Source organism: Watersipora subatra, chromosome 7, assembly GCF_963576615.1.
Source record: "Watersipora subatra chromosome 7, tzWatSuba1.1, whole genome shotgun sequence".
NCBI classification, from domain to species: domain Eukaryota; kingdom Metazoa; phylum Bryozoa; class Gymnolaemata; order Cheilostomatida; family Watersiporidae; genus Watersipora; species Watersipora subatra.
The window spans coordinates 49,494,034-49,508,052 of NC_088714.1; the positions used below are offsets into that span (position 1 = coordinate 49,494,034).

The following is a 14,019-nucleotide window of genomic DNA, read 5'->3' on the forward strand; positions in this document are numbered from 1 at the left end:
CAATGGTTCAAAAGTTATCTAACAAACCAAACACAATCAACTAAGATTCAAAACAGCATTTTTTCATCGCAAACATTACTTTATGGAGTTTCTCAAAGCTCTGTTTTAGGTTTTTCATTGTTTTTAACTTATAAAATTGATCAACCTAACTGTTTGCTACATTTTCGCCGTATACTAATAATATGCCGATGATACAAATTTGTTTTGTGAATCAAAAGACGTTAATAAAATTTCCAGTGATCTATACAAGATGACCTTCAAAGTTTATATACTTGGTGTACCTCAAACAAATTGACTATTAACATGGAAAAAAACCTGATACGTTGTTTTGCATAACCCCAAAATAAATTTAATTTTACTGATAGAATCCTTAATACAAACTTGCGAATTATCTCTAAATCTGATATTGTTAAATTTTTAAGCATAACGTTAGATAAACACTTAAATTGGTTTCACCATATTTATTCGATCTTGTAAAAACTACGTCCTATTTCAGGGTTATTTTTTAGATGTTCCCAGCATCTTCCTGGATATATTTTACTACCGATTTACAATTCTTATGTAAACTCAAAACTAACTTACTGTGTTGAAGTGTGGGGGAATGCTGTGGTGGACGCCGGACCAAGACTCCGTAATTTGTGTAAATATTTGTTTATGTTATATATTGCATGCTGCGTTGTTTTTTTATGATATCGTTATTAGTTTGTCCATATACTATAAACGCTATCACTATTGTTTACCCCTGTATTATAACCATGCCAACCGATTAGCGATTGTATTTATTGTTAATGTTATACGGTTTTTACTCCGTTCCGTTAGCTGGATCGGGCGAGTTTATTGTATATAAAGGAGCGCGCTCACTCAGTGGAGCAGAGCAGATAGCCGTACGCTCCTCGGCTAGTGGAATTTCCTTCTATGATAAAATTGAAAGAAACTACACGCATTCTCTTCTCTTTATGTAATAATCTAGATTTTGCTAAGTCAAGGTCGGCAAACTCCTTTACAATGCTCCAGCATTGTACTTCAATTGTTTATTTCTTTTTCAAAAAAGGCTAGCTTGTATTATTTGTAGAAAATATTTCCTATATCCTACGAAAAAGCTTTTCCAAACCTTACAAATTTTGACATTTTTTGGTTATATAAATATCGTACTTCGCTTCGTGCTCTTCTAACATTTGAAGATTATTTTCAAAACACTGTGCCTGTAAAAATTTTAAAACAAGCTTTTATAAATTCACCCACTCTACCATCTAGCTCCGCTGCCAGTCATCAAAAAACGACATACCAAGAATCGGTGCTATAGGACCAACTACATATATATGTTAAAACAACATAGGACTGTTGTCGAATAAAAAAATAGTCTAAGAGTTCATATTCTGGAGCGGGAGTTAGCGTTGTTTTTCTGCTATCGTTTAACTGAGCCTTCCATTGACCGGTTCGTCATTGCATATAGGCCTCATCATCACCACTGTGTTTTTATATTTATTGTTCTATATTAGAAATTAATTATACACTCTTATGTTGACAACCATGTGATGTGTAACACATCACATGGTTGTCGACAAAATTGAAGTAATCAACAGTTGATTACTTCAATTTTTGTTCTACTTTCCTATTGATTAAATAAACAAACAAACAATAGTTATTGTAGGTAATTATAGTTACTAAAGTTAACATGCTATTTTGTTACTAATTTTTAACATGTACACATTTTTATAAAATTTTGACAGTTTTTAACAGGGAATGTTTGCATTGTATAATTACGATGGTCTCTATTACACCTCTACATACGAACTTTTCACTCTACGACGCCAAACCTGGAACGGATCAACATCACATCTATAATCAACGTCTTCTTTATTTGAATAATAACAAAACTTTCAAACTTTATAATAATCACTCATATGAATATCTTTGATTAATACAATAATATACTGCTTTTATAGCCTCCCGGCATTGTTTTGAGTTATCAATAGTTAATCTTGAATAGGCGCCCGGAGTTGCCTTCCCAAGTAGGTACTGCCAGCTCATCTCTTCCTCTAATACTTATTTGTCCACAGAGGTCTGGTAGATTATCATTACTAATCTCTTTCAGTATCTCACCTGTAAACAGATAATGAGTTGATAAGAATATGATATAGACAAGATACCTTAGAGTTATAGTAAGTTATATATGTAAGAGACCTAATCATGGTCTACTAATGATGTGTACTAGTATGTAAACATTGTATGTATTCTATATATTTTATAAAAAGCTAACCTTGAGGAGAAATGATGTAAATGACTTTTCTATTGTGAGTAGTGAGATAAATAAATCCATCTACATCAGAGGTGACACTATGGGCTCCTTTCAATCCTCCACAAGTCCATACCGTGATCAGCTGGTCTTTCTCTATTTTGTATCTATTAAGTGTGGCTCCGTGTCTGCCCACTACTAGTAGCTGTTCATCTGGGAGAAAGTGCAGATTAGATGGTGACACGGTAGGAGTCATAAGTGTTGTACTCCTGGTAGAAAAGTTGTAGAGTACTAACTTCTTTTTAACTGGTTCAGTGGCAACGATGTAGTCTTTATTAACAGCGATGAAAGAAGCAGTATTACCTAAATAGTTGAAAGAAAACAACTTCTCTCTCTGGCTCATATCAGACAGGCACTGGTAGACTGTTCTCTCATCTCCATTGCGACCCAAAACATAAGTACTGTTATTACAGACCTGAACAGATGTAACGTGAAAAGTTATTAAAGACTTAATAATCTCTGTAGATTCTTTATTCAGAACTCTGATCCCATCCCTGCATCCTAAATAAAGTTCATCGTTTCCGTTATAAGCTACTGAGTAACACCCATCACTAGTGCTGTGTTCAAACAGGAAAGTTAGTGATGTGGGTGTTACAGCTAACTTTGGTAGCTGGAATGGTTGTTTACCTATAAAAGTCAACATCAGCATGTAATGTAAGATATATATATAGGTTCAACTGTAAAAGGCGACATCAGTTTGTAGCGTAATATGTCATTACTACAAACAAAATTTAAAAAAAACAATATTTCAAAGGTAAAAATGCACAAATAATGGCAGTAAAGATACATTTATTAAGCTACTACATACAGAATACACTCCTGCAATGTAAATAATCTGTTCCAGGATTGTTTACACTATAGGGATTTTGAGTTATGCAAACAATATACATGTAGTAAATGGCAATCAAAGTAATCAAACCTAGCTAACTCCCTTGGCCCCTTCCAACAGGAGAAACCTAAATTTTTAATTGAATGACCGTACAGTAAATTATTGGCTGTACAGTAACCGCAGTATTATGGGTTTGCATCGACAATTTTTTGTTGTTAATTTTCACTTGGTTTGGGGTTCACGATGACGACAATTTTGCGATAAGTTAAGGGGAGTGCACAACTTTAGGGTCAATTTAAATTGAGTTTTGGCTAGGCAGCAAGGACAATAATAGAATGAAAAAAATATTTAGGTTTAAAATAAACTAAAACAAAATAAACATTCACTATCGTAAGACCCGTGTCTGAATGTTCTTCCATTTTTTCCAAACAAAGGGTCGAAGGTAAGGATAGAAGATTGATTTCAATGAGACAATGTGACATTCAGAATTGTCTTCCAAAACCCTAACACTTGTATCAAATGACCACCAATTAGACAAAAATGATATTTTAAAGGTTGACTTGCAACAAAATTCCCATTGCAGTTATTAGATATCAACAGATTCATCGTGTCATAATCTGCTGTGTTGAAGATGCAAAGTATGTGGAAATGTGATTAAAAGCTCTTAAAAGCTAAAAAACTAACAGTTAATTGCAGCCAACACGAAAACGCCATAGATTGGAATCTTTTTTCAAAACGGCTCCAATGGGACACAGCTGAACACGATGGCTTTTGTTTACACTTTCATGCAACTTTCATTCGTCGAAATATTTTTACAAATATGCTTCCTGCATTCAATAAAACCATGTCTATTGCCCTTACATGTCTATTTCATCATAAATATAAAGCTCTCATTTGAGCACTGATATCACAAAACCTACTGTAAAGATTTGTTTAATCTTTTAACCTTAGCTCGAAAGAGTGCATATCATCCTCTGATGAACATGAAGAGCTTGTTGTTCACCTGCGATAGTCGAAAAATGCTGTAGGAACTGTTTGCGTGGTTTGGCAGAAAATATGGGTCGCATGAGCAGATAACGACTAGATGATTAGACCAGGCTGAAACGATACTGTGAAGTAGCGAGCATTTATATTTGATACAGGTTTTCCGGTAGAACCCGAAGTATTTGTCATAAACTAGCGCTACGAGATGTTTATATCAAGCCTTTTATTGGCCTTTAAAGCACATCCATGACATAAGTACTGTTTCAGCTTATTCAGGTTCTTCAATATATTGGCTTTCAAATGAGCCAATGTTTGACATGGTGAGACAGACATTGGTTGGTGTTTATAGGATTTCCCCAGATCTCTACTGCAAAAATGTTCAATGGTATAGGCTCGAAAATTGTGACGTCACAATTTTCGAATTCGGTGTTGTGTGCTCGTACCGTTTATTTCATTGCTCACCACTTACATTTATCAACTACGATAGTAACGCTTATGGCCGGCGAAGGTAGGACAACTCCAGAGAACCAATGAAGATGACGAAAGATTTAGTGTCATTAGCTCTCCATGTACAGATAATTTCTATGATAAATAACTCAGATTTTAGTGACCATACTATGTTTTCCTGATGATATTAGCCCTATATTTTTATTGCGATGTTGAGGGGCACGACTGAGACTAATTAATTTCAAGCAAAGCATGATCTCGCGAAAGTGCGTTTGACATAGTCTTAAAGCGACGCCACTGCAGATCACAATTTAATCGATGTGATTTCATTACCTTTATCAACAACGGTATATTTGTTGAAGCATTAACCCAAAACATGTGTTTGTATTGGTCGGGCGTTAGCACGATCCACGGGCATTGTTGATTATCTAGAATCCTAGCTTATTATTAGCGCTTTTTGAGTTTAACCGCACTGATTGTCACAAAAAAGCTCAACCTCAATAGCAGCAAAAAGGGATCGACAATCTAAGGCTAAATAATTATTTTGACATCACATTGTGGGAACCGCAACCAAGTGTTTTTTTATCGCAGGACATACTTTTGACACCCTGTTTTTCATAGTTATATTATTATTTGCGTATTGAATATAGGCTCATTCGAAAACCAAAAATGGTACCATAAGTTAAGTAATTCATGTGCTTTAATTTCACGTGATAACATCACGTGTTAAAAAATTAACCAAACTGCTGGAGTACGTCAGCCAAATAAAGAGTTTCCAAACTACGGCGTTTTTGTGATAGCTACGATTAACTGTTTGCTTTTGAACTTTTAAGAGCTTGTGATCACATTTCTATACATTTTGCACCTACAACACAGCAGAGTAAAACATGGTGAACCTTTTGATACCAAATACCTGTAATGTGAATTTTTTTTGCAAGTAAACCTTTAAGGATAGTGATGAGACTTTCTTTATTCAAATCAAATTTGAGAACTTGCAGCTAAATAGGAGTTTTTACGTGTTATGAAACGAAAAACTTTACATAAATCTTTTACATTACGTCAAATCTATATTATAGGTAGTTTATATCATAGGATTGTCTACTGAATAGTTCAAGTACTGTATATGTCATGTTTAATTCTTACACTTGTGTAGTTGCACAAGTTGACAGTGAATGTAGGTGAGATTATAAACTTTTAATAATCATTGCTGTACTAAACTATTTATTTTTGCAAGTTTTAATGTTGTATATATCTATTAAAGTTCAATATCACATATGAGCATGTCTGCCTTATTATATTAAACTGTCTATTAAAATACTACATTATATGATTGTTGTGAAATTCATTTTCGAAACATTTTCTCAAATGTAAAAGACACTATTAAACAGTTTTTTATCTTTTATAATGGCTTAACCTAGGTAAATTATTAAAAGCTTTGAAAGCTTTTTATACTTGCAGCTAAATTTTTCTTAGACATTATCACTCACTTCTTTGGTGCCTATCTGTATTGATTATTCTTTACATGGTGATAAGATTTACTATGAACTGACTGGATAAATATTCTAACACACCAAAAACCAAATTTCTTAATGTTTATTGGCTATTTTTGGCATGATAACTAATCAGAAACAACTCCAGCAATCAGTAAGTGTAGAGGTTCCTTCCCAAAAACAATCATAGACTCCACTTGTCAATACATCTGATCATGTTTACTGTGTGGGATAAGTATAGTGACCAATATTGATACTGATTATTTAATGATCGGTATCAATCATTTATGACACAACTTCCAACATCACTATAATTCTTTATAAGTTAAAGATGATGATTGAACTTCACATTTCCCATAACAAAGAAACTACTTATATACTTACTGGTGTGCATGAGGGCTGGAGTCCTTGCAAGTGGACAGCAAATCTTTACATCTGTGTTATTCACAAGCTCATCTGTCTTCTGGTGCTTCTGCTCTACCATCTCAGTCACATGACTCTCTCTCAACCACTTCTGTACTTCTGAACATGACTCCTCCAGTCTTTCTTTCTTAGCCATCAACTCTGTGTTGTATGACTCTACTTGATCTGTCAGCTCTCTCTGGTACTCATAGATCTTCTCCTTTAGTTTTTCACTTTCCTCTATGATCATTTCAATCTGAAACCAAAACATAATCTAAAAGATTCAGGACTATGTGGTACTTGTGATTCATTTTGATAGATGGTGTTTACATCACAGCAAACAGATTTGGAACGATAAACTCATGTTTTCTGGAAAAAAGCTTTCCTGGAAAATACCTGTCCAAATTACTCTGCAAAAAATCTATTATAAGCATAGGTGACAAAAAATGATGTTTCGCTTGGATGATAAAAATTAACCCTGTACAATTAGTTGAAAATACACCATATCAAACTACCTGCTCATCACGGACTCTTTCTATCATATGTATTCTCTTAGCACACTCAACCTCTTCCTCATCTAGAACATTCCATATCTGTTTGTCAGTCATACAAATTTCTGTTAATTTCTCACTGGCAGACTCAAGCAAGTTGTTGAAATGAGTGGTTATCTCCTCTTTCAAGCTGTTCAAAGAACTGAAAGCGTGATCTTCCACAGGTTCTGCAAAAGAAACACGTAAAAGGTAAACCATTTTGTAATACGCAAAACAGATAAGCCATCAACGAGAGTATTTTGTGATACAACATTAGCTAAGAAGAGCATTACAGTGAGCGTTGCACAATTATGGTTCGAGACTCATTTCTTTGTGGTAACTTACATGCAAAGCTGACAGAAAAAATTTTGCTCTCTCAAACTCTTTGATATGCAGGCATCTCTCCCGCGCCTGAATATGTTTTAGGAACAAAGGCAAAGCCTCCTAAATAGGGTCATAGAATTATATAGTTTTCTTAGCTTATGGACACCCATGTATACGTATAAACGGGTGTAATGAAGTGCCTTTCCATTTTTCTTTCTTCTACTGAAAACGCGATGAGTATTAATAAAACATGGCGTCATAAGCAAATTTGGTTTGCGAGAAAAAATTAACTCATTGAAAGTATTTAGTTCCCGGATTGTGGTGTAGACATTCGAAAGTGGTGTAATAATGAGTGTTCGGTGATTGTGTTACAATAATTGTTTAACTATTCGTTTCAGGAATAGTGAGGGTAAGTGTTTTATTACTTTGGTGTGTTGATTGAGTTTATGGCGCTTTCATTATTTTTAACGGTGGCTACCATCACGTTTAATGTAAATGCTTTCTTTACGTTAGTTATTACAGTCATTGGCAAAAGTTTAAGACCACTCGGTAAATTTGAAAAAAATGTCTATCAAAAGATGTTGCTAGCTTCTGGCTTCAGTTAATCTCCTCAGTTGTTCTTGTAACCCTATCAGTCGCTCTTTAAGTCGGGTCATTATTGCCAAGCATAAAGATTAATGCTTTACTTAATTTTTGGCTCAGTTTTGTGGCAAATATTAGTTTAAACAACATGGTGAAAATGGGTAAAAACAGGCCTTGGCACCGACTGCTAAAGCCAAAATATTTGTAACCAAGAGATATAGCCACTGGACCATTCAAGACTGGTCAAACGTGTTATTCTAAGATAAGTCTAATTTGTTGTAGTTTAAATTACGCAAGAGACACGTTTGTAGACCAGTATAGTAACTTGCTTTGATGACAGATAAAGCTGTCATAAGAATAAAACATTCACTGAGTCATATGGCATGGAAGACGATGTTTGTCAAAGAGACTGCAGGTTAGTACATTTTAGATAAAAACATCACCATGAATGGTGAGAAGGAAAAAAAACTTTTTGAACACAATATAGTAGCTTTATATAGGAGGTATGTGAATGCACTGTCTTTATGCATGATGGAGCACCTTGCCACAGATTGAACAGATTGGTGATAGATTATCTGAAAAAGATGAAAGTCGAAGTTCTTGCTTGGCCAGGTAACAGCCCAGATCTCCACCTAATCAAAAATCTGTGATGCAAAGTCAAGGACAAATAAGCAAAAGAGCAGCCCCAAATTCTTAAGCTAGATATGAAGCAATTAGGACAGTTTAATGACTGAGATCACCGATGACTATTGTAAAAACCTTATTGAGAGCATGCCAAGGAGACTTAAAGCTGTAATATAAAACGACGGACGACATACAAAATATTGACATTATCAGCATTTGGAGTAACTGTTGCACAGTATAGACTATGTATTTCTAACTTGTATCATAGCGTAAACAAAAAATAAAAAAATTGGTGTAATACCAAAAATCTTAATTTTTCGGAAAAATCAAGGGTGGTCTTAAAAATTTGCAAATGACTGTAACTCTAATAATGTAGCCAGTTCTTATGAGTATGGCAAAAAAATTGTCTAAGGTGTAGAAGTTGCCACACTGCGAATGGATAACTTTAGTGGTCATTTCAAACTGCTGGAAATCTTTAATGCTGTAAGTAAGGACAGCCTTTAGACTTTACACTCTAAGATTTAGTTTAGAGTCGCCAGTTTTTTTATGCAGAGGCTATGAAACATCTACAAAGAATTTAGAGTTAGGAAGAAGCAGTATACGTTAGAACTATGAAATTTGTTACTTGCTCCCAAGCATGTGATAAAATACAAATGATAATTTTTTAAGAGCTGAAAATTCAGCAAGAATTTAAATTTTTTTTGTGTTAATAAAAACAGAAAAGGTTTTGTTTTTTGGAAAAGCTGTTTATGGAATCAGACAGTCAATGCTACATAAGCAGTTGATGCAGGAAAAGGATTTAGATTGGGCAGGATTATCAGAGACTCACAAAGCTAGACAACTTGCCCAAAATTTTGATGTTACATTAGGTGCTAACACTAGTAGTATTGGAATTTCAGAAGTAGCGGCCTTTGTTTCTAAACAATCAAAAAATAAAACTAGAAGTGCAAGTCATTACTCCAGTAAAAGTGCAAAAGCTCATAGAGTTTTTCAAAAAGTATGTAAGCGCTATTATGAAAAAAGGCCTAGGGATAAGTACTCCAAGGTTGAGAGTAGACCTTGTAGTCACGGATCTACAAGACATGAACGTAGGAGCTGATATAAAAACTCCGGGCGGTCTTCTAAAGATTCTAATACTGATAGAGATAATTGGCGTACCAGAGCTAAGGGCTAACTTTCACTTAAGTCTGACGATGAGTGCTTCAACTGTGGTGTACGACAGCCCTGGTTTTGCAGTTGTGCTACTGCTAGTTGCTTTACTTGTAGAAGGACAGGTCATACTATTATTGACTGTGGTAGGAATGGTTTCGAGAACCCTTAGAGACGAGATCTTAACAAATACTGCTATAATAGAAGTGGCAGTAGCAAAAGTGATAGGAGTGAGAGCAAAGGTTCAGGTAGAAGAGACAGGGACTACACCTGCTATATCATCTCAGTAGAAGGGTAAGATTTCCTTCATCTAGTCCTAGGTGAATAAATGATGCTATAGTACAAACTTTAAAGGTAAGCTTGGCTTGGAAAACCATGGCTTGGACACAAAATCCCTTGCAGAAGGTTTCCAGAAGGAGTGGTAAAATATTCCCTTAAAGGCTATGGTAACAAAGGCTGCAAGGCTCAACTGAATAAAACAGGTGTGTTTATTGTCTTCACAGTATATTGGTCCTATGTGCTTATTGGTCTATGGGGTGTAGCATTTCACAGGTCTAAACGGCTAAAGAGAAAAAGGCATGATATATATGCAGGCATTTTCGCACATCTGACTTTTGTCAGAGGCTTCATCTAGGAACACGACATCGGCTTTGAGAGGCAAAGCCTCCTGAACAGGCCATTTAGGGGTATGTAATTTTCTTAGCATATGGACACCCTGTGTATACATATACGAGGGTGTATTGAAGAGCTTTCTACTTTCTTTTTCCGTCTAGTAAAGATATGGTAAGTGATTATAAAATACAAACTTTTATCTTATGACTGGTGATCAAGAAAGCATAAAGCTGCTTTGAACATGCAATAACAGTCGTAACAGCATTCATACTGTTACAGTGGTTCAATACAGGCTTGCCTTGACACAAACAGAGAACAAAACAGTTAGAGATATGTAACATATAAGTGCAAAAATATATAACTATGTACATTACTGCACTAAAATGTTTACCCTGACATCTCCCCTCATTTCTGTCACATCTTATACAGATTGTGTTATAGCATTTATCACAAATTTCCAGTACATCCCCACCATGTCGCTGACACAAGACCTTCTTGTATGTCCCAGGATGACACTGGTATGTAGAGATTGGTATGATCTGATGCTGGTTGCCTACCAAAGACTTGTGAGCCTAAAATCAATAACATGTAAAGTAATGACAAATGAGATGGCTGTTGTATTGGACACAATCAGTAGTAAACATATCTGTGTGCCAATAGTTCCTCTAAAACAAGATACAGTGCGCCCTCAGGTTATGGTTTTCCCGTTATATGATTTGTTTTTTTTACGAAGTAGACCACAATGTTTTTCATCCTAGCCATACAAAGTCTCTTTTGCGATACAAATCCAACAAAAGTTTCGCTTGAAATTTAAATTTGGCAGTCAGTGTATTTATTACATCAAAATAACAAAGATGCCGATGACAAAGAACACCTCACAACACCTAAAAGAGATACGATGACCGATTTATTTCGGTTCAGCATGCCTTGTGTGAAAAATGGTAATATTTCTCTTAAAAACCAGTAGCAAAGTTAGAGATGAGATCCCTTTTAACAGAGGGTCAAAGATCAGACAACTTTCCTTAGCCAGCTAATAAAAATCAGTTTAATTATGTATTAAATCTATTTGCCAGTGTACAGTAACATAATTAGCATTGATATGTTTTTGCCTCCTCTCTGCCTCCTCTCTGCCTCCATTACTTGCACCAGCTCATATCATGCCATTACAAAGGTACTGCTATAAAATTTTGTTTTTCCTTTTGATGGCCATTAAATAGTCAAGTATGTGAGAGGCCACTTTTAAGAACAGCATCGCGCAGGCGTTTTTGTTGAAATAGGCTAAAAAAGGTTTCAATAAGGTAGGCTAAAAGTTAGAGTGAAAACAATGCCAGAAAATGATGGGTGATATAAATTTAGGCTGAGATTAAATTTAAAATTAGTTTAGTAGAATACATAATAAAACTTAGTTTGTGTTTGTTTAGTAAGCAAAATTCATCCAAGTTAAATTCGAAGTTCATGTTATATGTCATATATTTATAGTTACAAAGATTAACACACTAGTTTGTTACAAATTTTCAATAGGTACTGTAGTTATATAAAATTTTAATGATTTTTACCATGCGATGTTTGCATTGTATAACTATTGTGGGTTTCCATACCAAACTATACAAAATTGTCGCTATTCAATACCAAACCTGGAACAGATTAAAATGTATGGCGACAGCACACTGTATATAAGTTTTGTAATTTGTAAGCTAAGCTTTTTTGTAAGCTAAGTAATTTTGTAACCTAAGCTTTGTAATTATCATTACTTAGAGCATGTTTCCAATAGGCACACTTACCTGCTCATGTGTGTCACACATCTTTAGGGCACATTCATTGCAGAAACATACAGCAACTTGTCCATCACAATTGTGACAGTCGCAGAGCAGTGGTGCAGGTAATGCAACATCTTGCGTAGTCAGTTGTGCTGAGGGTAACTCGTCAAATGTATCCATATCGTACGCAGTTCTAAATCAGAATATTGTTAGACTATGTGACAGATATATTGACTATATCAGACATGTTTGCTTGACTAGATTATCTCACCACACAGACAACACACATATAGTAAAGAAAGTCTGAGAAACCCTAATGAGAACTCAGTTGAGCGAGAGCCAGCTGAGCACTCTGCCAGCCAGCAAGAGCTCATGCACTCCCTCAGGGTCTGGCTAGCCGAACTACACGCTGATCATTCAGCCAGCATTTTAGACACCGACCGGATTCTGGAAATAGGTTGAGGGCTGTAGCTGGGGCGTTTGCTCTTTAGGTTTTTCCTCTATCCGGGATGGCTCACCACCTGCTGGCTCCACCACTTAATCTTCTGTTGTCAGGTTTTGGGGGTTTGAGTCTTTGTTGCGTAAGAACCGGTTCTACTTTTTGAGGTCTACCACATAAATAGCTCAGTATCCTGCATCTGATTGCGAATGCATGTCATGATACGTGCTGCCCTGTACACAGGCAAACTAATATCGTAAGATACTACATCACCTAATGCCTGGAATGCCGGTGAACCGACAAACGCTGCACTGATCCATGCAGTCGTTCAGGGTGGCGGCTACACCATTTTTTGTCTGTCAGAAAAACCGAGAGGTACGCACAATGATCTAAAGCTAGGTCTGGTTAGCCAATAGAGTGGAGAGTCATGGCAACTCAAACTTTATCTGTTGGACCGAGTTTGCCAGATCCATGAAGGTGTTCTAGTCATTTAGAATGAATGACCAGTTCAAAGGTATTTCTGGTCAAAAGGAGTGTGATCCCTTAAAAAGAATTCCTGGCCATAGAAGTCAGGTCTGAAATGCTTTAAGGGTTTGATCACGGCCAACAGCTCTCTCTAAATAACGCAGTAGTTCTGCTCGGAAGGTTTTGGAGTTTTGTTGCAGTGACTGCACCTACGCTGTGCTTGCGCACATCAGGATTCAGAATCTACCCCTTTTGACAGGCGCTATAGCGAATTTGTCTTTGGGGTGATCATAGGCAATTTGTTCCTTGTCAGAGCCCCTCCAGAGCTATCCCTTCGTAGTCAGTTTAGGTAGTGGTTGGGCTACAGTGGGTAACTTGAAAATGCACTGCCGGTGGAACCAGAAAATGTACTGCGATGAACCCTAAAAGTTCTGTGATTTCATGAGTATTTAGCGATAGACTTGATGCAGACTTTCTGCTGGAGGTATTTTACTTACCTTTCTGCTTTTGACTTATTTCCTTGTCCAAGCTGGTAGAGAGGCTGGCAAATTGGCTAAGTTCTTCCTTAAGAAGAATGGAATCTTTGACCTCAGAAGTCTCTCCTACATTTTGTGCTGAAGCACAGTGTCACACAGGCTGAGAACGGTATCGTAACGGGACAAGAAGTCAGCTAACTTCTCTGCTTGACCTGGCTCTTGGCAATTTGGTCGAGCAGCTTGGAACTGAGTTCCCGGGTATGCAATCACTCTTTCCATTGATGCTACTCCATCTATGGGCCTTCACTGTCAGAGATTGTCATTGTCCACTTGTTGTCTAAACAAGTCAGTAAATGCTGACAGTAAGGCCACATTTGAAGGTCAGGAGTTGGCCCATGATGTTGAGGCACCTCACCGCTACCAGACTGTCTAATTCGGAGAGATTCAGACTGGTGGCCAAAAACAGACCATTTGGGAACTCTCTATTAGCCAGAGAGGACGTTTCTAGGTGGTAACTTGGAATTGCATCACTAACTTCGTCCAAGTCAATACCACCATATATTCACACTACTTGAGTTTTAGTTTGCAGCAGGCGATCATGTCTGTCCATATA

The 14,019-nt window shown here is 36.3% G+C and overlaps 1 protein-coding gene across 1 annotated transcript in view; it reads right to left on the reverse strand.

The window, feature by feature from the left end:
• Positions 1 to 11,022, reverse strand: part of LOC137400858 (uncharacterized) — a 259,198-nt gene extending 248,176 nt beyond the window's left edge. The window contains exons 1-4 of the mRNA XM_068087201.1: positions 10,999 to 11,022; positions 10,661 to 10,841; positions 6,964 to 7,166; positions 6,431 to 6,704 (exon numbers count right to left, since the gene is read on the reverse strand). Coding sequence (XP_067943302.1) covers positions 6,431 to 6,704; positions 6,964 to 7,166; positions 10,661 to 10,841; positions 10,999 to 11,022 — 682 coding nt within the window. The remainder of the gene's footprint in view (positions 1 to 6,430; positions 6,705 to 6,963; positions 7,167 to 10,660; positions 10,842 to 10,998) is intronic.
• Positions 11,023 to 14,019: the final 2,997 nt, after the last annotated feature.